General features: G+C 41.4%; 1 protein-coding gene across 2 annotated transcripts in view; it reads right to left on the bottom strand.

Annotated features, from left to right (window-relative positions):
* The window catches only part of SNX18 (sorting nexin 18), a 61,694-nt gene extending 36,079 nt beyond the window's left edge, over positions 1-25,615 (bottom strand). The window contains exons 1-2 of one of the 2 annotated variants that reach the window (XM_036403505.2): positions 23,941-25,615; positions 2,504-6,790 (exon numbers count right to left, since the gene is read on the bottom strand). In XM_036403505.2, coding sequence (XP_036259398.1) covers positions 6,537-6,790; positions 23,941-25,486 — 1,800 coding nt within the window. In that variant the 5' untranslated portion in view covers positions 25,487-25,615 and the 3' untranslated portion in view covers positions 2,504-6,536. Of the gene's footprint in view, positions 1-2,503; positions 6,791-23,940 lie in introns of those variants that run through there. The other variant, XM_036403507.1, reaches the window with a different exon arrangement.
* Between the last annotated feature and the right edge of the window lie 635 nt (positions 25,616-26,250).

Below are 26,250 nucleotides of genomic sequence, written 5' to 3'. Positions count from 1 at the left end.
TTTGATTAAAATTGCAGGATAGAGCTTTTTGACAGGCAACTTCAAAATTCTGTATGTTAAATTCAGTTGTAAATGAGCACAGGAGGGGAATAGTCTGGGCTGAACACTTCTGGGTTGATGGAGGGATGTAATTTCAACTCACTGAGACTGATATTCTTCCCAGTGGAGTTAGGCAAAAAAAAATCCCATTGATTTCAAAGTGGGACCAAATTAAGTGGCAAGCCTATCAGTCAGTCAGTACAGGAGATGCCTTTTAACTTTAGAAAATTAAGTTTTACTGTATCTATTACTAATTTGTATTTAAATTAACTCAAGGCATGCCTGAGCTTTGCTGCCAACCGCATGAGTCTGAAGTATATAAAAATTACATTACTTACATATATTACACAATTTACTTTTCTATGTGCAACACATACTATACTGCACCGTGTTACATTGAGAAATTATGGAATTACAAGGCAGCATCTCAAGCCTCAGGAAATGCCAGAAGTAAGTTAGCCCACGTGGCTAATTCTGCTTTCCTGTGAATATGCATCCAAAATACACGTACAAATGATCACTCTATGATTCATCTCAGAAGGCCTTTATCATTCTATTCATGGAATGAACCGTACCTGAGTGAGAATCCTTGCTACTCAACATGTGGCCCCATCTCTTATTTCCTAAATAATACTCACACTTCATTCTGAAGGCAAAATATTAATTTTCTCAGGAGGGATTTTTTTAAAATAAATCAATATCTGAACACCAATTTCAAGGAGATTATACTTACATTTGCAACATTCCAACAATATGATCTGGGTTTACTATTCCTCTTTTGCTGCTAATGGATTACAAATGTTCTCCAACTTGTGCTGGTCTACCTAAAGAAATGAATACCTGATTATTTTTTTCCAGACAACTTTGCATTTGAAGTATTTCCTTTATCCAAAGCAGAATGTGCATAACCTTCAGTGAAAATTGTGAATTCCCAGCACCTTCTTCGGTGTAACTCCTGGGTTTAAACTCAAGCCTACACAAAATGGAGAGCATATAAATGATTTATCTCACATGGCTTATATTGCATAGAACCTGGGTAGAGACATGGACAGAGTCAAGTTCTCTGAACACCACTCTGCAGGCTGACAGCCACCCGTACCTGATCTTCACTCCCCTGGACTTTCTCACAGTGCAGAGTACAACTGAAGCTGAGAAAGAAGTAAGAATTAGCCAGACGACAACCTCTCTGAAAGACCTTAAGCTGATTAGCACAATGCTTTATATCATGTGCACTTAATCAGGCAGGGAAACAGTGCAAATGTCTCATGAGATGTCTTGATATACTAGTTACCACAGGCAACTTTAATGCTGAAATATTTTTTAATTTTTCTTTTTTTTTTTTCCTGAATGATTAATCTTAGTATTCCTTAATACAGGAGTTCTTATGTGCACAATTTCCTAAACTGATCTCCTCTTCCCAAGAAAAAAGGTGTGTGACAAAACACATCAGACCACACTGACATCCACTGTGCTGCCTGACTGGGCCTGAATTATAGCATTTCCTTCAGCCCCAAAACCTACAGTTCTTCAACAGTTTTCAGCTGCCCACGAGACCATCAAGCAAAGAAAGTAACTTCTAATGATGGAAACAAAACGTTGCTGTCCTCATCACAAGCAGAACTAAAGCTGCCCATTTTCTGCCTGCTCATGATGGCTATTTAGAAATAGCAAAAGCCTTGGATGCTTTGGAAGCTCAAGGCATTCATTAGGCACTGGAGGAACAGGCCTTTGTAGTCAAAGGGCTTTCTCTCCTCCCCATTTTCTTATCTTCATGTTCCTCTTCAGCTATCTCTGACATCCACCTTCTTGTAGCTGCCAGGCACAACATCAAACTTGTGTTCCAGGCTGCTGCTCCTCTTCTCCCATGGCCAGGCCTAAAAAGTCAGCAGCACCTATCGACAGCTTCTTTGCTCAGCTTGTGGCCTGAGAACTGCAGATCCCCTGAATGAAGGGGAAAAGAATTACAGTCAAAGCCTCACTTGCTGCTGACTAAGGTCAGAATTAAGTTTGCCTGGAGGAAAAGGGAGTTACAGAAAATTCATCTGTCAAAATTGCAGGTCCCAGAAAAACTTTGGTAAAACTTGGAAACAGATGGACAAATTTTCACAGGCTGTGCAGAAAGCACATCTAAGGTTGTAAAAGATAATGAGTCTGCCAAATATCAACTCCTTTCTCCCAAGTATGAAAGAACTAAAGATTTCCAGCAAAATTGTTTACAGAATTTAAAAATAAAACACCCTTTTAAAATTTTTTTACGAACTCCTTTTGAGAAATAGCTGACCAATTCTCACTTAAGCTTCCCAGAAGAATTCAGGTTGCAGCAGACAACCAGCAAGGAAGATGCTAGCTGGAATGGTGAAGGTCTGGCAAAATAATCAGGTACTGCCAACCAGATGTTGTAATTCACCAAAAAGATACCCGTGCCTCACCAAGTAATGTTGGCATTTTCAGTGCAGGCAGCTGATTAAGGTTTTCTAAAACCAAACCAATTTTATTTGCAACAAGAATGTAGAGAACATGCACAAATCATTGGGGTAACTCTCTTCTGCAAATATCACAAAAAAAAAAAGGGATAGGAATCAAACATCTAATAATTTTAGTATGCTGCTAATTTCTAACTGTAAACCCTACAATTTGAACAGAAATATTATTCACTCTCCACTTGCTGGTCATTTTATGTAGATATATTACCCTGAAGGGTTCATTCCATTGTTCACAGGATTCAGCACTTTAACACAAACCAATACCTCAGTGGATCTTCTTGCAGATATCAAACCCCAACAAGCATACCAGATTCTTACTACTTATCAACACAATAACTGTGATGCATTGAAAACAAATTACATGAATCATATGAAACAAAAGGGTTTATGATACAGAGCAAATTTGCTTTCTTTTACATTTATTTATTTAAATTGTTAGATTTCTTTTGGTGCTTCCATAGTCCTACATAATATACATTCACATTACGTAGAGTACACTTGGATCCCAGACCACGTCACTCAGTAGTCAGTCAGTCATAAGTGGTCAATGTCATAATTGGTCCAAATACAATTAATACTGTAGTTCTTATATAGTGCAGCAAGCATTAATAGAGTGCAGGCACCCTACATCATAAACTCATGCTGAGCTAGAAGACACTTGTCAGGATCATTAAGTCCAACTCCTGACTTCAGACAGGAATCCCCAAGACACACCATATGCCAGAGCATTGTCTAAACACTTCTGGAACTCTGTCAGTCTTGGTGCTTGGACCACTTCCCTGGGAAGCCTGCTCCAGTGCCCAAGCACCCTCTGGGTGAAGAATCCTTTCCTGGTATCCAACCTAAACCTCACCTGACACAACTCCAGGCCATTTCCTTGAGACCCATCACTGGTCACCACAGAGATGAGATCAGTGCCTGCCCCTCCTCCTCATGAGGATGTTGAAGAGCACAGCAAAGTCTCCCCTCAGTCTCCTCTTCTCCAGGCTGAACAGACCAAGTGACCTCAGCTGTTCCTCATCAGGCTTCCCCTCCAGAACCCTCAACATCCTCATGGCCTTCCTCTGGATGTTCTCTAGTAGTTTAATGTCTGATACTGTGGCACCCAGAAGTGCCCCCAGCACCTCATTCAAGGTGAGGCTGCCCCAGTGCAGAGCAGAGCAGGACAATCCCCTCCCTTGCCTGGCTGGTGATGCTGTCCCTGATGCCCCCAGAACACGCTTGGCCCTCCTGGCTGCCAGGGCACTGCTGGCTCATGTTCAACTTGCCATGGACCAGAGCCCCAGGGCCCTTTCCATGGCACTGCTGTGCAGCCTCTCATCCCCCAGTCTGTCTGTACATCCAGGGCTGCCCCATGCCAGGTGCAGAATCTGGCACCAGCCCTTGTTGAACTTCACATGATTGGTGATTGCCTGGCCCTCTGATTTGTCCATCTCTCTATGGGGCTTCTCTGCCTTTGAGGGCATGCACAGTCACTTCAATCTTAGCCTCATCATCAAACTTAGTACCCCTTTGAGTCCTGTGTCCAAGTGATTTACGAAGACAGGGAAGAGCACAGGGCCTGAGATGGAGCTCTGTGGAACCCCACTGGTGACCAGTCACCAGCCTGATGCAACACCCTTTACTGCAACTCCTTGTGCTCCACCCATCAGCCCGTTCAACTTCAACTCTATAATGACTGAGGAAAAGAAGAAAACACTAATATAGATGTAGACCAGAACCTTTCTGTACTCTGCAATAATTTAAACCAGGATTCCAACCAAAATTTTCTGGTACATCAAATTTAACCAATTACTACACTCAATTTTCCTGTGCTCAAATAAACTCACAAATGAGAAAGTAAGGTGAAGGCCATGACAGTTTATTAGGGAAAACTGTACCTGTCTGATAACGTTGTATGAATACATATCACAGCTTAATTTCCTCCTGGACATGAACATGTCATTGATACCAACCTCCTAAAATACTTCTACTGAACCAAGATCAATTTCTGAACAGGTCTTAATACCTCCACGTAGAACCAGCTTGATTATAGTCTGATCTAATTACTGTAAAGACATTTTCTAAAACAGTATGTGGCTTAAGCAAACATCAGCCATGGAACTCAGCTCAAACCTAGCTCATGACTCTGTCACATAATTAAATGACATATGGGAAAGCAGGAGTACTGCTGGGAAGAGCTGTTAGGGGAAGTGGTGAGTTTTGAATGTAGTATAAGACACCATGAGGAAGGTAAAGAGCAAGTCAGCTCTATGACTGTGGTCCTATTTTATGGTCAATCTTGTTCGCAGAAATGTTTCAACAGGCTGGAAATAGAGTCTTTCCTCACTGATTGTCCTTTCTTCCCCTCTTCATTATTCTGTATTTTACTGCTTTATATGTGTACTAGAAGCACCACCAAACACAGCTTGTGCAAAACAGCCATCTCCAAAAATTTGGGGATGAATCTTAGAGCCAAAACTACATTCTTAAGTGTTATTCCTCTGAAACAGAGGTGTGAGGTTAAACTACAAAACCTCATATGATCGTTTGAAAGAACTGCACATTTTTGCTGAATAGGTGAGGAATTATTTGTACTTAACTGTAACTGTTGCTCAACTTCCTTTTCCAGGCTTTCATTTGTTTAAGCTATTTTTGATTAATTCAATTAAACAAAAAAGAAACATTTTGCTTCTTTGCAAAGTTTTCTTATTTTTGTTCAGGAGAAAAAAGATAGGATAAACAAAAACCCTCTTTCATACTGACCAATAAGAAGGAAATCAATAGGTAAGAAACACAGACTTAATTCAAAGGAAATAAGCCATAAACCTCTTTAAAAGATAGTGTTTACATATCTATAAATGCACCCTGCTTGTCAAAAATATTTATACAAAAATTAAGACAATTGTTAATTCTTGAGTGTTACAAACATAAAAATGCCACCTGTTTTCCAAGTCAGTTCAGCCAAGCCTTCAGATAATTTATTTACTCATAATCCCCAAAAAACTTTTAAGTTCGTAAACTAATGAATCACAGTGGAGTTTAAACTCAGACAACTGGCAGTGCAGATGCAAGTCTGAAGTTAAACTGAATCAGCAACTGAACAAAGCGCAAATAATTTGAAACTTAAAAAAAATGTTGCAGCCACATAGCTTGCATTAATATCCCCTTGATATATGTAATTTTTATTAGGCTAGCTCTTCAACTTTCTACTTACAGTAATGCTGTATACCAAAAAAACAAAAAAAACCCCAAAAAAACCAAACAAAAAACACCAAAAAACCTCACCCCTTACTATTATTTCTTTCAGAAAGGGAATTAAGTGGTGTATTTTTGTACATGTGCTTAACATCCTAGTACATTTAACAAGTAGTCTCAATTTCCAGGGAAAGTGTGAATAAATTTAACTTTTCCCTTTTGAGCATTCGCCGTAAGATAGTACTTGCTATGCAAACTGGATGGCAGCTGAATTTTTTTTCCAGTCAATGTGAGGTTTCATCATCAGTTCCCGTCATAGGCACCAACCCTTCATTCATTTAATCATAAAAATGTGACTTACTAGAAAAGGAAAAATAGAGTCTAAAGGCACAGAATCACATAGCTGCTCTAGTAGGAGTCTGTAAACAGAGAATTGCTTGAATTTAGGAAATCCAAATCTAGGAAAGTAAAAAGGCATCTGAAGCAGGCATTTATCTAGCCAACTTCCTTAAATACCCAAAGGGCATTGAGGTCTATGAAGTATGCACTAAGATACTGTATTTCAAAAAGCAATAAGGCAAATAGTATACTCATTATTTCAAAAAAGTTACAATGGTGTAGGCATACACAGTATAACTTAGTTACAATGCGTGGTACTGTTTCTACTACATAGCCCTATAACTGTTTCCTTTCTACATAATCAGAGATTAAACCCGGGTTCCAGGTGAACACAAACCCATCCTTGTACCGCCATCTACCACTGGCAGCAGCTCTTCAGCAGCATTTGCTCTGCTGCCTGGGTCACGTTCATGATGAGCAAAGTCCACAAATCAGGGACTAAACACTGTCATACTTGTGAAGAGCTTCTTCTAGCTTTTGTGTCACTTTTTGAAAAAAGAGTATTTGCTGTTGCAAGAAATGCTGCATCTGTGATTTAAAGTCCCTCACACGAATTTTGTGGAAATGATTAATTTCTGCGAGGGTTGCAAAGGAAATAATGTTACAACGTTCTTGAATGCCCTCAGCTTTTTGAAGCTCCATCTTCCCCTCTTCCACGTGCCGCTTACTCTCCTTTACTTTGGTAAGGGCTCCTGTGTAAAGAACAAAATGAAACAGTTGAACTGTGAGGATCATGTAGACTTGACTACTGAACTTTAACAAGTGATTTAATAACAACAAGGATTTGTATAAAACTTATTCTCAGTGTATTTACAGGTGTGCACAGACATATGTGTGAATGAAAGACAATAAAACAAAAGCTTTTTAATGTAAGAAAAATCACACACCAGTGGATCCTGTGTAAAAAATAAAACCCAATACTTTTTTAAGGCTCAAGCATACTAAAGTCACTAGAAATCCTATTTTACAACCTTAAAAATCAGATGGCATCCTTCTGAGAATATGTCATCATTATACCAGTAGAAGAGTAAGTGAAAGCACGAGAAAATTAGTAAGATCAATTTAAGCCTATATAAATACCAGAAACATAACCTTGTTAAGAACTGGACTATGTGAAATATCCCTTTCCCAATCCTTGTGAAATGTCAAAAGCATATCTTAATACACAAAATCTTGTCAAAACATGTTTTTGATTTTGCACCAGAGATACTCCAAAACTAATTACTGATTACCAGAGAATCTAAAAGTTTATCTCAAAATCATAGATGCCCAAGCAGACCTTACGCTTACACAGTGTTGTAAAACATAGTAGAAAAGCAGAGTTATAGAACTGACAATCCTCCCTCTCCAAATAGCTAATGAAGGCACACACATCCTACAAAAGCAAAGTATCATCCAAAACAGACCTACCCAAAGCAGAGCCATCTTAAGACATTCATATTGGACTCAATTTCCCACAGAGCAACTTCTTCCCCTTACTTATTTTATTCATTTAACTAAACCAAATCAGACTAGTACAGCTTTTATCATCTCACTAGATTCTTGTTCCTGTAAATATTTGTAATGTCGTAACTCTCCTATCAGATTACACTTCTTACATGTGACTACAGCATGCTGCCTGAAGGCCAAGGGCAGTGTCTGTCTCTGGGGGCTGCGAGGCAGAGGCAGTGTTCCACACCTTCCTGGCTCCCATGGCATGACAGTGGGGTGGCTAAGGGCTTGGCACTGGCTGTTTCTGCTGATTAACCTCATCATCTCCAGCCTGGCTCCAAAAACATCACTGAAAAACCTTCTCCACTAGCAGTGACGCCGGCAGTGACACTGTGCCAGATCTGTATGTTGTCCTCTAAGAAGTAAGGAATCTGTGAGTTAGGGTATGATCTGAAAAACATTTAATCCGTTCTCCTACAAGAAGAATACTTCTTTCAACAAATTTAGGCTTAGCAAAAATTTTTCTGTGTGCTGTGGGCATGACAGGAATCTATGCACAGCTGTGAAAAACTGAAATTTGGGACTTACTGGAAGCCAGATGTAGCTGGTTAAATAAACATGACAATTCTTCAGTTGTGATGTGAGAAACAGCTTTAGATGTTATTTCTAAAATGACCAAACTGGAAAAGAAATACTGAAATTCATAGCATCAGCAGCTGAAAGCATAAGTAAGCTATGGAGCATGTATAATCTTCAGATTATTTTACATCAATAAAAAACATACATTACCAAAACATACATTACCAACTGCTCTCCAGACTAGATATATTATGTATTTTTTGCTATTAAAAATAAAAGAAAAGAGAAAGATTTATAATTAGTGAAGCAATCCAGCGGGGCAAGTACAGTGCAATCACTAACACTGCTCTATTAATGCATGTGGATCATACTGGCCCTGTAGTGGAATTTCTTTTAAAACCTGGACAGACTTTAACCAGATGTCAGCAATATATGAAAAAGCTCATACATATGCTTTAGTATAAAGCTGTACTTTATTGCTTGTTTTTTTAAATGCTTTTAAATGAAACTTTTAATTATACCCGAGAATTAGTAATATAATTAATCTTAAAATAACTCTATAGAGGGATAATATTATCTTATTTGAGGACAGTCAAAGAATTCTCCCTAAACACAGAGAAAAAACCTCCAAACCACATCCTTTACTCTAAGAAGAAACTAATTGTTTTAAAATGTCATTTTTAACCTGTTCAGCATCTACGGACATTTGCAAGACTTAGTTTAGCAAATCCAAAGTAACCAAAGTTATTAGTTGGCATGGCTTTGAAAGCAGCTTAAGCAACAAAAAATTGCCCATTTTTCTCCAAACACCTTTCCATAATCTACACTTCTTGTACTTTAATCTATGTGAGCAAGACCCTGAGCTGGAACAGAGATTTCTCCATGTGGAAGGTTCAATGATTCATCCTACAGTGAATAGAAGACAAGGACTGGAGAGCAGCCCCTTGTGTACATCCCTCAAGAAGAGAAGGGTCTTGTGCAGAGATGCCTCAGTAGGTGATAAAGGTAACCTTTAACAACTCCCAGCTCACAACTCTGGACCTGCTGCACCCCAGGCTGCAGACCATCAACTCCCCCAGCTCCAGCCTCACTAATCGATCCATCCCACTCAGTGCCTACTCTGGCACCTCACAGCTCCTGCTGCCACCCTGGGGTGGGATGCTGCGGGGAGCAAGGCCCACTGGGCTGGAAGTACACCTGCAGAAATTTCTCCTGGTTTCTGATTTTAACTATGTGAATACCTAGTATTGGTTTGGACAACAACAAAAAAAAAGGAAGATGTATTTAAAAGAAAAGAAGGCTGAATCACAGCAGTCAGAGAAAAGACTAAAACATATTTAAGGAAGAAGAAACAGAAGGAGCCACCTCCCAATGCATATTACCTCAAGGAAGCCTCTTGCAGAGTACATGCCTGGGATAAATATATACCAGTGCACTGTTCCCAGAGGGATGGAATATATAAAAATAAATTCTTGGGCTTTTTTTTTAGATCCAGATGTACAGATTCTGTTCAATCTTGCTCATGCATTTAAAGACCTTCTGTCAGAAGTCACTTCCCAGTGATCGGGACTAGCTTTCAGCTAGTGAAGAGGGCCTGGATTAAAAATGATGCAAAAAACTGTGCCACATCTATTTCTGTTCTTCAAGGTGGGGAAAAGCTTATATGATTGCTGTTTGTCACTACCCAAATCCTTACAGTAAACAGACTCCTGTACTCACTGCAGCTAAGGGTTTAAAAGAGATTCAGATTTCAGTTCTTGTTTTGAAGTATGAAATTAGACAGCACAAGATGATACAAACACATTCAACAAGGAACATTCATGCTAGCAAAATTTGTGCTAGTGTATTGTGCTAGAAGCCAAAAAACAGGAACAATGCAGAGTTCTCAATAGAAATAAATAATTCCAAGCCATAAAACAGTGTACTAGCAGCAACTTAAATATTGCTAAGGAGTTATGAGGAAAAAATAAGTGTATTGAGACAGTAAGCTACTCATGCAAACATGAGATTGCTATGAGGTAGAAGGAGTTGTACACATTCAAGAAAAGAAAATATCCCAAACCCAAAAGCACTTAGATTTGGGTGAAATAATCTATTTTCACATCATCTGCAGTTTTATTCCAGTAACAAATGTTTTGAGATTGTGTGAAGTGTCAGACAAGGATGGGTTTGGATCCATACACTCAATTTCCCTCCACACAGTTAGTACATGTGTACTCCTATGAACCCATGCTGAAGTATATGCATATCTCCAAGTCCAAGTTGCAGCCTTCAGCGTGGCCAGAAGGCAGAAGTTTTGGGGTTCCTGTCTTGCAGACTGCAATCCAGACTGTCACTCAATTCCTTAGTCTCCTTAGGAAGACAGGCTTGTCCTGTGCCTACTAGCCCATGCAATCAGAATCCAAAGAGCAGTGATACCTGCAAAGGATGTATCATCTTTCCCTTTCCACCTCTTCTCAAAACACCCAAACATCAGCTCTCAAGTGCTGCATGCAACAGATAGGAGTGAAACATCAGCTGTGTCCAAAGCTACTAATCCACACAAAGAATTCTTCAGGGCAGGAGCCCTTTTTTTGCTCTCTATTTGCACAGTGTTTACCACAATGACATCTGTTTCATGGCAGGGCTTGCTCCATTCTTAAAAAACACAAACAGTACATTGCTGTAGCAGCAGCAATTTAACTGCATACAGTAATGCTGCACATGGATGAAACACAAAGAAGCATCAGTTCAACACTGCTGAATACAGCACCTGAAGCAGTGGTAAGCACCAGCTGAATTCACTGGGGTCTGAAACCCACTGTCAGTCTCAAGAATCCATTAAGTCACCAATATATCAAAGTCTTCAGTATCTCACTTCAAAATATTCAACTTGAAAACTCACCCACTTGTGAGAGCCAGCTGGTTACTTTTTTATACACCATGATTGTAATGCCTTTATCATTGCAGCTATTAAAGTATCTCTTTCACAGTGATAAATTATACTAAAACAGAGCAAACACATTTTTAATGATCTCTCAGCAGCTGTACATCAGAAATCTTGTGCCAATAAACTTATCTATGCAATAAATATTTCATCTTTCTACTATCAGCAAGCTATAAAATAACATTTAGTGCACTACTTACTAGAAGGGAAAACAACATAATATCCACACCATTCATCTGTCCAGCATATTAAATACTCTAATAGGATGCATAATGTGTCCTTCAAAGCACCTTAATGAAGAGAGAGCTTTGAACTTGTCAAAGAACTCCCTTAGCTTTACTTTTCTTATAAGAAATCTAAGAAACCATCTCTAATGGAAAAGGAAATAAACATATTAATGATGCTACTTTCATAAAAAGATGTAGAAGCAGATAATGTAACTAGAAACATTTTCTTCTTACTTAATGATGAGATTATTTAACTAGAGATCTTTGCTTAATGATGCGAAAAAGCAAATCCTAGGTAGCTCAAGTGCATGGAAACAACATTATTTCTAATCCAGCAGAGTGCTGCCAGAGCAAGTTGGTCTACGTCGTTGTCCCTCTTATTCCAGATCTAGCAAAGATGTTGTTACAAGATGTCTCAAATGACTAATCCAATAAAAGAATGCAAGTGGCCTGGGGAGAGATGATGCCTTAGCTCTATCATTGGCTTAGCTATGTGATCCAGGTCAGCTCTGGGTTACACAATCATTAGCTCCAACACAAGGGAAATTGCAGAAGCACTTCAGGAGTGTCCTGTTTTCAGCTAGGGTAGAGTCAGTGTCTTCTCAGTGCCTTTACAGTGCTGTGTTTTAGATTCAGAATGAGAATGGTGTTGAAAACACACTGATATTTGGGTTTTTGCTATGGCATGTTTCCAAGTAAAGGACTTTTTCTGCCTCCTAGTCTCATGTTCTGCCAGTGAGGAGGTGCACAAAAGAAAACTCGACAGTTGGGCAGGTGATTGGAACTGACCAAAAGAACATTCCATTCCACAGAAGCCATGCCCAGGATATAAACTGGAGGAGTTACCCAGAAGCACAGCAGATCTGGGTTTGGAAGGGGGTCTGGCAGTCAGTGGGTGCTGAGCAACTGCATTGTGCATCACCTGTTTGTTTCCTTTTTATAGTCATTATTATTAATTGCCATTATTATTGCATTTTACTTTAGTATCAATTATTAAACTGTTCTTATCTCAACATACAAATTTTACTTCAAGTCTCCTCCCCATTCCACTGGGGTTAGGGTGGAGGGAGAGAGAGGAAAGGGCTGAGTGAGCAATTGCTCGGTGCCTAGCTTCCAGCTGTGCTCAAACCATGACAATGAGATAACACATAGTGTGAAATCCAACTCTGAAAAAATCCCCAAACTTCTCCTTGTCCATCAAAAGTGAAATAGTAACAGAGCAGAGATTTTGCTACACTGACAGATTATTTTCTTAAGAATGCTCTGAGCACTGATTAACAAAAGAAGCCTACAGAGAGATTCTGCAAATTCTTTACATTTTCTGGCCAAGATTTATAATGGAAAGCAACATAATAGGAATTTGCCTGAAATTAAAACCAGAAGACAGGGGAAAAGTACCATTACAGTTATTAATATTGGAATGAGTTGCTTTTAAAAAATCTAGTTTTACAGTTTTACACCAAAAGAAGCAAGTGATTTTCAAAACCAAAGGCAAAATTCTGGCACTTTCTTTTGGTAAGTGCCAACGCAACAGTTTTCAAACCCAGTCTTTGCATTTAAAAGATGACATTCTTCTCCTTTAGGGCACAAAACCACTTTAACAATACTCCCTTTTCCATAGTAAAATGCCAAAAATATAAAACTCAAATGCATCAAACTGCCATTACTTTAGTATTATAGAGGTTTTTGTAGATACATGAAAATAGCTATAATGCTTTTAGAACCTGCAGCCTAACAATAGTTGAAGAAGTGAGCTTTGTTTTCCCTTGTTTTGTTGCCCATTGCTCAAAAAAAGCCCAGAACAACATAGTACTATCCTGTAAATTTAGGTTTATAAATTACAGCACTCTGCTGACATCTAGATCAACACTGACTACAGAATTATTAAAATCAGACATAATTATTTGCTCTTTCAGTTACCCTGCTGCAAAGCTAATTGAAAGCTGACACTAAAAAACACATTCTTCAGTTAAAAATGAAGTTGCTTCCTAATTTACACAACTCAAGAGCTCACACAGTCTTTGCTAGATATTTCAGGACATTAATTAGCTATAACCTCATCTGATGGTCTTAACTTACAAATTCATTTAATTAACATAAACCAAATTAACAATGATGCTAGAATGCACAGTGTAAAATGTCATTTTTTCAAAACTACCAGTGTGACTGGTAGTCTAACTAATATCTTTTTAAATTTTAAATAGAAGGATTATTAAGATCTGATTAGACTCATTAAGCATACATTTGTCAGTTAGTATACACGGAGGAAGAGCTGATTTATTTACCCAAATCTACAAGGACTGTAATCATACCTGTGCATGTTCAGAGAGTAAAATGATCACACTACTGAAAAAATATTTAAATCTCTACACTGTCAATGTGCATTTCAGTCCAGAGTATCCCAGAGGAATCTATGAGCCTTGGTGTGTAGCACCTCCAGTAGCAATGTTTTGCTGGGCCATGTTACACCACACTGCCATGTGAGCAGATGCCATAACTTCCCTTTGGAGGAGTCAATAACAGAAAATTAGAGCAACATGGTCTAGTAAATGAAAGAAACATCATAGAATTATCATTTTAATGCATCTACTGCCCCACATAATGCCATTAATAAAATTTTTTAAACCCCAACAAAACATAATGCTAGGTAGCCACATAGAAAAAGTGTGTAAAATGCGATTAATATTTTCCATTCAAATGTTGAATGCAGAGATGTTAAAACTGTTATCTTCTGATGCATTGTACACTAGCAGTCTTCTAAGCAAATAAATGACCTTATTTTAGACACTAAAGCATGTTTAAACTGTGTTTGTGAGTAGCTTTGACTTTACAAGCACCTACAGTGATGTCTGAAAGGAGGCCCACCAGGAATCATTTGACTGTAAAATCCAGTTAAACTATGTGTACAGCTGTCTGTTATCACAAACATAAAATTTTGCACCACAGCCTGAGAGGCAAATGCTAACTTATGCTGGGTTTGCCCAGTTCTAAGGCATTCTGTACTTTTTGGCACTCACATGTACCATTCAAAAGACTTTTTCTTTGGTGTGGTTTCAGCTGGAAATGCAGACTAGGGGGACCAAAAAGAATGAAACATAAACTAGACTGGTCACCAGAAACACAGTACATTTGCCCATTAGAAAGGTAGTCATGTTTTTTAGGGCCACACTTGAAAACCTAGGCAATTGCAATTTGCAGAAGTACCAAGATGAAACCTTTCAGTCATTTTTAGTACTTCTCATTAGTTTACATCTAACTAGGGCATCAAACAAGCTTTCTAATACAGAACTACTCTGCTTTTCCAGAATTGGTCTATTACAATTCAGTTGTCACAGGTTTTGTGAATTTTTCCTAATTAGGATGCTAGGAACAAGCACTTTATGTTAGAAAGATGCTCCAGTTTTAACAGCTTTTGTAAAAGCCCTGTTCATACTGCTGACTTCAAGACAACAACCATCAGAAATTATGCTGTCTATGGATAAAATAAATTAATTTTGAGTAGAAATAGTTAACAACAAATGAGCAGAAATGTCTCCTCCTACTCCTCCTCTCCAAAATGGATGTGAGCACTATTACATTAAATGCTGACTTCTTTCCTTGTTACAAAAAAATTTTTGTAAGATTCATGGGAAGTGGATGGACGGGGCAACCAGGTAACACTGTATATCAACATCCAACTATTACTGAGAGAAGTAAGTATAAATTCAAGTTCCATTGACTCTTACATCACTGCTTTATTGGGGCACAATGAAACACCTGTTTTTGGATGTTGTTTTCTGTTAAGACTAAAAGAGAAGCAAAGAACAACTACAACTTACAGTGTTTGCTTGTCCACTATCATCTGTTTAGCTCCACTACTGTCGTAAGATGAGCAAATAAAACATGTATAGGCAGTTTAACATAAATTCATATAAAAGAGTCAAGATGCAAATGAAATGCAGATACTGGTTTATGTTATCCTAGTACCCTTTAACTGCCCTCTCTTAGATTTCTGAACATTTCTCTGCAAGAACAAAAAGAAGTTTTCTTGTTTGAAAAACTGCTTTTTCTGCAGTTTCTCTGTGTAAACAAAAAGAAGTAGAATTTCTGTAGCAGAAAAAAACATTCAAGGTAAGCCATCATTAATGCAACCAATTAAAATATGTTAAATAATACAAAAGCAGAACATGTGAAAATTTTAATATAATGCTATACTTACATTATTTAAAAGAAAAGCTCCTTTAGTATACTGCTAGTTATAGGCAGCATAGCTATTCATGCATGTAAAGATTCAAAATCACAAACACTCTAAAAAAAATCAGAATAGTACAGAATAGTAAGTTGCTTTTACTATGGGACAACAAAGAAATGTAAACTCCGAATCACAGGATGAACCTGCTTTTCACATTGTTAATGAACTGCATGCAGGCATAAAAAGCATAGGTCAGTTCACTATGATTACAGAAGCTGTCCACCCATGATGTGTACCTACTTAAAACAAAGGCTGAAAACATCACACTTCTTCCTGTTCTGCTACAATAACAACCCAAAGCCACTGGCAAGAACTGAACAGATTGTTTAAATGTTGGTGGGTTGTTTGGGGTTTTTTTCCATTTTATTTAAGTCCTCATGGCTTTTATGAAAGATACAAACAAAACTGCATAAGAAAGCATGTGCCATTTGTTTGCTCAAGTCTGTTGATAAGGCTCATGTTTGGGAACTCAGCCAAATGTAATTTCCTATTTTTTCAATTAAAATTTTCAAATTCTGTGTTATTTGAACCAGGAAATTTAAAATACATAAGATGCCAACTGGCTAAGTTTACACAGTCTGCACTTACTGACTTGGCATTTTAACTGTTCAAACAAAGTCTAACAATGAAGTCATGGAAAGATTCTGGAAAGGCTGAAACATGTCCTTGTTCTAAAGGTGACTTACAAACTAAAAAAGTTAGGCAGCTTGTTTGTTTTTGATAATGTGCTAACAAAGAACTGGAAGAGCTCTGGGAGCTTCTTTCCATTTTCAGTCTACTAATTCTTGTCTTTCGTATTTGGATAGAAGCCTATCAGCCAGACAATGAGCACCTAAGACTTCAGAAGAACCAGCCCTCTCTACAGATTCTCCATATGTCTCTCAAAAGGCATTACTTTGTTTTTGAAATAGAATTCCTTTTTCTACAGTATAATTTTTAATTATTCAATGTCTACACTGTTCTACTACTCCCTTGCTGCTCAACTGGGTCTTCCCAGTGGATAAAGCCTTACTACTTGTGGTGAGCACATAGTATTGGGACATTTTCTATGATCTGACTACAAATCTGATGAAGATTTGTATTTAAATAAATATGCACTGCCTGTAGTCAAACCTAGAGGTGTCAGCTCCAATCAAAACTTCTCCAGTTAGGACTAGCAGGGTAGACTGGACAGACTTTCTGGAGTGCAGTAATGCATGTAGTCCCTCCCACAGAAGGAATAGCTATAGTCTTCCTCTGATACCAGCAGTTTTTGAAAAAAACAACCCACTTGTGTGTTATTAGCCATGAAATGTCTCTGTTACTGAAAGTGTATGATACCAGATCAGTTTCAAAAGGTAACAGGAAAATGACCCATCACAACAGCATGAATCTCCCTCCCTTAAAAGCAACAGAGATTGTGAGGGAGTGGAAAAGGAAAATTAATCGTACATTAAGAAGACCAATTTATCTTTCATATAGACAGGGCATGGAAGTCCTTTTTTTTCCCCTCTTACTGTTTAATTTTCTTCAAGTAAAGGCATTGCTCAATTTTACTCCTGTCCTCTGACTTCACACAAACTAAGGCAGCTGTAATTTTATACAGTTTCTAAATGTGAAGATTATTTCACATTTTAGCTCCATTTCCTTAAGGTTACCTTTAAATATTGTGAGACAATATTGGGTAATGCGGCAGCAAGCAGACAGTGTTACATCATCATGTGACAGCTATGGGGAGGCTGACATGGCAAAAAATAGAAGTCATCCTGGAGCATCCTTTCTCACCAAAGCTCTTACACAGATGAAACACCCATCTCCTTTTACTGCTGCAAGGGTCATCTGGCTAGGATTGCATGCCTAGCTCTTACCCAGCAGCTACCTGAGTTGAAGCCCATGCAGAGTGTATTCATCTGAGGGACAGAGGAGGAAAAAACCCTACAAGGTGGATAATAGGAAAAACAGTGATGAGAAAAATCCTGTCTGCACAACAAATTTAAGAGCTAAGGAAGTAAGCATAGGAGAAAAGCACTGCTTTTATACTGTGATATAAAAGTTTTAGGTGCCAATATTAACCAGTCTGATTTATTCCACTTCTCCATGGGGGGAGGAGGGAGAAGGCGGAATAACTCTGAAAATGTTACAGAGTTCCAGGTTTCAGTGCTGTTTGGATTTTCTGGTGCTTTAAATTTTGACGCATTTCCATCTGGATAGATTTTTTACCTACAGTTTTGTAAATAATATAAAAATATATATGTAATATTTATAAATATTCTAAAAACACAGCAAGTGCATTCTTTAAAGCCTATGTCTAGAATTAAGTTAGCTTCAGGTAAATAAGACTATTTGCTTTATTTTCCTTTTCACAAGCAGTGACCAGAAAACAGTAAGTCATTCAGGTATTTTTTAAAAATAATTCTCTTAAATCCTGGCATGCAAAGGAAATGGAATTGCCGCTATCTCAGGAAACATTTAGACCACTTTTTCAGATCTCTTTTGTAAAAACCATAGCCAGAAATTTCGCAAACAAGAACATCATAATGTTAAGAGAGAAGAAATCTGGAAAGCACAGATGAAACAGCATGTTAGTCAGTACTTCCTCCACTTTCATGAATTGCAAGGCCAATTATAGTAATTCCTAAAATAAAACTTGAAAGAAAGATATCCAAAACTCTCCCAACTTCTCTACCCTCACTAAGCAAATATGAAGACAAGAGAGCCAGACAAGAATGAGCTAGGATACTAGCATATACTGTCTCCAATTCCCTCAAGTGCATGAATTTTCTGAACTTGCATGGGCCTGCAGTGAGCATTTGTGTTGTACAGAAGTAGGAAGATTGCATCAAGTTGAGCAAAGCTTTAGCAAATACGTAGAAATTATTTCACCAAGAATGCCTAGGGAATTTCCCCAAGTAGACCTTAAATGCATAAAAGAGAAGGTATTATCCCTTACAAATGGGAAGCTGCTTTGCTTCTCAAAGTTAAAAAAACTGAACCAGTATTTCTTGAACGATAGACCAGTTCTGCAATAGAAAATGATAAACGCAGCTTAGTGTATTGCACCTCTGGAACTTAATATCCCTCTTCTGCAAATATTTCGCCAGAGGCTAAAGAAAACTGTGTACAAGTGTATCTGTCTAATATGTACCTTCCATTCCAAAAACCCCACATACATGCCCAAGTATGTTTTCATGCATGCGCATCAGAGGCACTTACCTACAAGGATCTGAGGGCTAGATGCATGAAAGCATTGGGATATTTAGAAGCTCGAGACACCACTCTCCCATTGTCTACCCTATCCAGGCACTGGTTCTCCCTAATCACTTAATTTTCCAAATAAGACCTATAGAACAGAAGTCATTGTACGGGATGTATGCCTTGATACTGATATGTTCTATACCAGACTCAGTGGCACTCTCAAACCAAATATTTCCAGATGGAAATGTGGGGTTTCCAGCTTGGCACATTCTTTGCTGTAGGACTCAATCAAATGAATCCAAGACCCGGACTAGGGTGCACATGAAACCAAGAAAGGTCTCGAAGCATTGACCTTTTGATCCTTGACTGGCATGTGGTACAGAAATGTTCAAATACTTTGTCTGTCTCTCTTCTGTAGCAGGAACATTAACTCTTCCTGCAGAAAATTACTTAAACACTAGGAACTCAAGATGAAAGAAAAGGAATCTTGTAAATCTCCTATTGAAGCTATTGCCATTTCATAAAATATCAATTAACAATATTAATAAGATAGCTAACAGTTTGAAAATATTTCCACAGTCCGTTGGTACATGTGTTTTACACAAATTACACAAATCAGATCACATATGATGTCCTCAGCATAGAAGGCAGAAAGACCTGAATCCCAAAACAATTAAAAGCACAACAGTTAACACATTTTCTTGGTTAGATGCAGACAAAGCAATGGCAAGGCTTACATGGCTTTGGTTCATAATTCTAGAGAAAAAGAAAAAGCCCACATAGAGGGGAACTTTTATCTCTGTGGTTCTTTTTGCATAAGTTGCAGAAAGTTTTTAAACAAAACCTCAGACATGCAGAGTTCTCAGTCCATAGCACAAATTGCACTTAGAAATCATATTCAGCAGCTCTTCAGCTAACTGCAGTACAGCAAAAGCATAACAGGGCAAGACAGTTAAAATTACAGAATCACAGATTATGCCAAGTAGGAAGAGACCCACAGGTATCACTGAGTTTAACTCAGCCCTACAAAGGACATGCCAAGAGTCACACCAGGTGCCTAAGGGAATTGTCCAAATGGAAATCTCCAAAACAGGAGCCTGTTCTAGTGCCCAAAAACCATCTGGGTGAAGAACGTTTGCCTAATATCCAGCCTCGACCTCATCTGACATAACTCCAGACCATTTCCTTGGGTCATGTCATCAATCACACAGAGATCAGTGCCTTCCCCTCCTCTTCCCCTCACAAGGAAGTTTCAAGCTGCAATGAGTTTTCCCCTCAGTCTCCTCTTCTCCAGGCTGAACAGACCAAGTGACCTCAGCTGTTCCTCCTCAGGCTTCCCCTTCAGAACCCTCAACATCCTCATGGCCTTCCTCTGGATGTTCTCTAGTAGTTTAATGTCTGATACTGTGGCACCCAGAAGTGCCCCCAGCACCTCATTCAAGGTGAGGCTGCCCCAGTGCAGAGCAGAGCAGGACAATCCCCTCCCTTGCCTGGCTGGTGATGCTGTCCCTGATGCCCCCAGGACACGCTTGGCCCTCCTGGCTGCCAGGGCACTGCTGGCTCATGTTCAACTTGCCACGGACCAGAGCCCCAGGGCCCTTTCCATGGCACTGCTGTGCAGCCTCTCATCCCCCAGTCTGTCTGTACATCCAGGGCTGCCCCATGCCAGGTGCAGAATCTGGCACTTTTCCCTATTGAACTTCATTTGGTGGGTGATTGCCCATCTCTCTAATCTGTCAGGGTCTCTCTGCAGTGCCTCCCTCCCTCTGAGGGAGTCAACAGCTCCTCCCAGATTTTTATCTCCGGAACATGCTTAGTGTCCCTTCCAGTCCTTTATCCAAGTCATGTATGAAGATGTCAAAGGGCACAGGCCTGATGATGGAGCCCTGTGGAACCCCCCTAGTGACAGGTCCCCAGTCTGATACCACCCCATTCACTGTAACCCTCTGTGCCCAGCCCATGAGCCAGCTCTCACCCATCCCATGATGTGTTTGTCCAGCTGTGAGCTGATTTTGTCCAGAAGGATACAGTGAGAGAGAACAATGGAAGCTTTAGTGAACTCCAAAAAGATCACATCAATTGGTTTCCCTTGATCAACTTTGTGGATAACCTTGTCATAAAAAAACAAGGAAGACTCAATAAGCAGGATTTTACTCTCATGAAGCTGTGCTGGATGTGACCAAGGACTGCATGGTCTTTCAGGTGTTTTTCAACACCTCTCAGAATAAGCTTCTTCATAACTTCACCAGGCACTGCCATGAGACTGACAGGCCTGTGGAAGGGGTCCTCCTTCTTGCCCTTCTTTAGAACTGGGAAAACTGCCAGCTTCCAGTCAGCTGGGACTTCTTAGGATTTCCAAGACTGCTCAAAAATCAATGAGAGGAGCTTCATAATGATATCACCCTGCCCTCTGAGCATTCTTGGATGAATCCTATCAGGCCTCATAGATTTGCAGGGATCCAGCTTGAGCTGGGAGGGTTGGGAGTTGATCATTCTCACACTCATAGTGCTCCAGCTCTATGCACAGACACAGGCAAGTTTTGGTACAGCTGCCTTTGTTCTTTCATCCTTCTTAGGTCCAAGGGAATATCATCTTGGGTTTTATCAGAAGTAAGTAATATATTTGCATTATGTAGCAAAAAAAGAGCACTGCTTATAATTTCAGGGTTCATAGTTTTAAAGACATGGCCATTTATACAATGTATCAGTCAGGCTGCTGCTTCTGCAACTTTTAAGGGCACTTTGGTGTAATTTTACTGCTTAATGAGCTTGCTCACTAGAAAATAAAACCCTTGAAGAAAGATATATCAACCCTGTTTTTCACATGACTTCTTATCACAAACACAGTTTCATAGCTATTGACTATACAAACAGATATTTGTGTAGTCTATAGGGGCAATATTATTTCTCAAAATTGGAAACTATCCCAGACAGTAAATTTAAAACAAAGCCTTTATGTTGCAAGAACATCAAACAGTTCATATTTTCATCTGAAGTTTACAGATTGGCATTGAAAAGCTGTACCTTCTTTATTACCCTTTAAGAGTAATAAACCAGCAATACGGAGCACAAAACATTGCTCTCAGTTTTTGTCTAGTTTGCTGTCTGTTAACAGAAACAACGAAAATCACACAACTCACACAACTCTGTTCCTGCAATGGCCATGCCAGCCTCAGTGGGGCTATACCAGCCTCAGTGGGACTCTCAAACCCTCTCAAGACCACCCTCTCAAGCCCCTGCCATATTCCTATGACTACTATGTGCCATGGATGATACTGTGAACACAGTGCTAGCTCAGAGGTGCTGGAGCATTAACAGCTGCATGCAGCGGAGCTGGACTTTTCTCCAGTCTGCTCCAGGACAGTGCCTAGCCCAAAATCAACTCTACATACTTCATGCTCATGCACTGCTCTAGTTATTTACATGAACCTTCAGCAGTTCAGCAAGGTACACTTTACCAGTAAGCGTAAATTCAAATAGAACTACAAGGAATTACTTTACCAGTAAGCGTAAATTCAAACAGAACTACAAAGGAAATAAGGATGGTTTCAGCACATATCTTATTATTACCAGTCCTCTCTTCAAAGGCTTGTTTCCAAAAATACTTCAGTGAAGACCTCCATATAACCTTAAAGCCTGAGGATATATTATTTAAATAGTATATACAGTCTGCTGGATTTTTCCATCTAATACAATTATCTGTCCCTATATTTTTTCCAGAAGCTTACAGATAATCCTATTAGATGACAACTCACTTTAACATGCTCTGCTCCCAAACATGAGGCATTGCCAAGTCCACTCATCTCTCCAAATCTAAAATATTTGAAAGCTGTTATCAAAACACAATACCACAGCAGCTAGCAAAGAAACTCCTCAAATGCTAACCTTCACACCTCCCTTTCTTCTTCAAAATAAAATTAAGATTGTTTTAGTTTCCACTCACAATTTTTGATATTTGACAGCAGAATGGAAATCAGACTTTGATGCATACAATTTTTATGAAAAGCTTATTTTCTTAAATAACAACAAATTGTGCACTTTGTAGCAACTCTCTTTCCTCAGATGTTCCCAGCAATGCATACCTCTAGACACCTGTCTTTCTGCTCTGTTAAAAAAACTTTTCCAACTCTTTTTACTAATCTTAGTGTACTGTTTCAGATGCAAAACCCCTGGAAATCTCATATAAGGACAAAAAAACTGATTTGCTCTGGGGGACAATTCACTTGGGATTTAATCTCCAAAATAATTTTCTACAAAGCTCATGCATTTTCTTGGGTAACTTATGGATAACCATTTCTGCAGAGCATATGTGATGTTTTCTTGGCCTTGGTGTTATTACTGAAAGGCCACACTCTCCTGAACTTTGAGTTGAAAACTACAGGTAAGGAAGATAACAAAAAAAAGAATTAATGATGGACTTACCTACTTGCAATGGTAAAGAATGTATGACTATCAATAATTTAACAGCAGCATCTCCTCTTATACAGTACTTCAAACTTCTGTTTCTCTGAACACATATCATTAGTTATACAGCAGATTTTTTTTCATTTTTGAATTTCTTTCTTTCTGACAGGTCACTAAGAACCTTACAACTAGCAATCTGAACCTGGGCAGCGTGCTTCAGCTAGAAAGATGCTGAAAGGGTAACAGGTGACCAGCATCTGTTCATGATACTAAGGGTGAAGGTTGAACAACTAAGAACACTGTAGCTGACCATTACTCTTTCACAAACACCACAGGACACTTGGCTGAACAAAGAGGCTGCCCCAGCAGCCTTAAACATCTCATCAGACTGATGCTGCAAAACACACACCTCCACGTGCACCTAGAACTGAGTGGTCAATCAGAGGAGTACCTGCATCATCATGTTACTTCATATTCAGTACCTAATAGATAAAAGATTCAAGATACCTCACATACCTCAGAGTAATATGTTTGCAAACCACTTGATTTCCAGCTTGTAAACAAGCTTAATAAGTTTTAATATATAGGCAGTTTAGTTCAACGCGGTTACTTTGAGAGATATGCAGCCGAACGCAGCAACCTCTGATCAGCAAAACTCCCAACTATGTTTAGGCTTTTGGCACATAATAAAAATTGTCATCGATGTGTTTTTTGTATTTCTAGAGAGAGTTTACCTAAGTAAACATAGGAATATTGAACACAAAGCCAGCAAGCCAGACACAAGGCAAATTTAGGCACTGGTTCTATATCTGTTGCATGCCACTGATACATAAAAGTTAAATTGTTTCAGAAAACACAAAAGGGTCTTACCTTTCTGCACATGGATGATGTCTGGAAAGTTGGCCAAATGCCCCTGATACAACGCTAACAAATCCATCACAGGATCTAGGTCCTGCCGGGGCTGATCTGCAAAGAGGTCCCCGATGGCATCATAGGCTTCTGCAGTGAAGGCTATGGCTTGGTTGAGGCCAGCTGAAAAGGCCTGCTGGTCCAGCTCAAATGCCTGACTGAGGCACTTGAAGGAGTGCCCCACCTTCTGGTATTCCTTCTTGAAACCAGTGACTTGTTTGCGGGCAAACTCGTTGGCCGTGTGATTAAGTTGCAGGGCACTCTCATCCATCTTCTTGGTGAAGGCTTTGAAGCCATCCACCTGGCTTTCTACCTCCTGCAAGTCCAGGCTGGCCCCAGGGCCTGTGGGGACACTGATGGTCAGAAAAAAGTTGGCACCCACCATTTCATCCTTTTCAGCCTTGCGCTTGCCTTGTTTCCAGGCCTTCTCATCCGTGCTGGGACAGGTGAGGAAGTGCTGGAAGGCATCACACTGAGCGAGCACAGGGTGGCTGCACATGTGGTCCATCCACCAGGCCAGGCCTTTGCGACGTTTGGAGATGAAGTCCTCCTCAAAGCGGCCAGTGGCCTGCTTCTCTGGCAAGTGTGGCACGGAGATGACAGGGAACTTCTCAGCCAGGCGCCCATAGAGCCAGTCAAAGTGCTTGTAGCGGCGGTGCACCTGCTGCCCGGTGTGGCTGGGCACCAGCTTGTAGGCGATGTAGCTCTTCATGCCCTTGAATTTGGTCTGTTTGGTGGGGTCCTCGATCGAGCACTGGAAGGGGTAGGGGTTCTCTTGCCACTCGGGGCCCCTGGGGCCCAGCACTACGCACAGCTTGTCCCCATCCTTCACGAAGCCCGACGCTTCGCCCAACACAAAGGCCTCTCCGCCGGACTTGACGAAGGTGGAGAAGCGATTGAGATTGCGGCTCACCGTGGCCGAGCTCTTGGCGGCGCCGCCGCCGCCGGGGGGGTGCGGGTGTCCCGGTGGGTGCCCCGCGCCGCGGGGGCCCAGGGACGGCTCGGAGCGGGTGGACAGGCGGTACCGGCCCGGGGCGCCGCCGCCCGCCGCCTCGTAGTCGGGGTAGGAGCTGCCCAGGGCGCCCGGCTCGTCGGCCACCGTGGAGCTGTCGTCCCAGTCGTCGTCCCAGTCGTCATCGCTGCCCTGGCTGGGCTGGTAGGAGCCGCCGTAGGGCGGAAAGGGATACCCGGCGGGGGGCGGCGGGAAGGACTCGGGCGGGGGCTGCTGCGCCGCCGGCTTGAAGGCGGCGGGGGGCGGCAGCGGCTCGAATCCGCCGACGGGGACGTTTGCGTAGCGGGCGGGCGGCGGCGGCTCGGCGGCGGGGGCGCGGATCACCTGCACGTAAGAAGCCGGGAAGAGCCCGCGGTCCCCGCGGCTGTTGACGCCCTCCAGCCACCCCTCGATGTCCTGCTCGCTGCACAGACTCAGCACCTCGTGCTCCCGCAGAGAGATCTCACCCGGGTTCTCCGACCTGAAGTCGTACAGCGCCCGCGCCCTCAGCGCCATCGCCGCCCACCGGGGCGCTCCCTGCGCCGCCGCCCCTCACCGCGTCGCGCTGGCGGGTCTGCCGCAAAGAGTGCCGCCGCCCTCGGGCTCCTTGTCCCGTCGGCGGCCTGCCCGGTGCAGCTCCCGGTGCAGCTCCGGTGCCGCTCCCGGAGCCGGCGGCGGGCGCGGGGCCGGGCCGGGCCGTCCCACGTCGCCAGTTGCGCTAATCCAGAGCCGAGCGGCAGGGCGGAGCAGCCGAGCGCGGAGCAGCCGAGCGCAGAGCGGCCGCCCCCATCGATGCCCCCCCCTCCGTACGCCCTCTGCCGGCCGCGGGCCCGGGGGGCCGCGTCCAGTGCCCGGAGTGTCCCGGCCGCGCCGGGCCTCCGCCGCTCCACCGCCGCTAGCGCCTCCCGGTGCCCCGAGGGCGCGGCAGCGCTTCCCCGCGTCCGGCCGAGAAACCTCCTGAGCCCCCGGGTCTTCTCCCCGCGCTCCGGTGCGGCCGCCGCGGGAGCCGCGCCAGGCGGGTGCTGAGGGGCCGCGCCGGTGCTGCTGGCGCTCCTCCGGCTGCCTGCTGCGGCCAGAGAAAAAGAATGTCAGGGTGCGTTTTGCTCGTGGATAACGCGTATTTTAGCCTTCGCAGAAAATGTAGTAATGCCACTGATGTTGGTTTTCTGCGGAGCAGCCTCAGTCCGGTCGAGGTGCTCTTTTCCCTGCGTGGGAAATAACCCTGCGTGGTTATTTCCCCACCTGTTGCTCCTGTGTTGTCTAGTAATATGAACCCCGTC

Source organism: Molothrus ater, chromosome Z, assembly GCF_012460135.2.
Source record: "Molothrus ater isolate BHLD 08-10-18 breed brown headed cowbird chromosome Z, BPBGC_Mater_1.1, whole genome shotgun sequence".
In the NCBI taxonomy this organism is placed as follows: domain Eukaryota; kingdom Metazoa; phylum Chordata; class Aves; order Passeriformes; family Icteridae; genus Molothrus; species Molothrus ater.
Note: the sequence above shows the minus strand (reverse complement) of the source record. Positions and strands in the feature narration are given on the sequence as shown.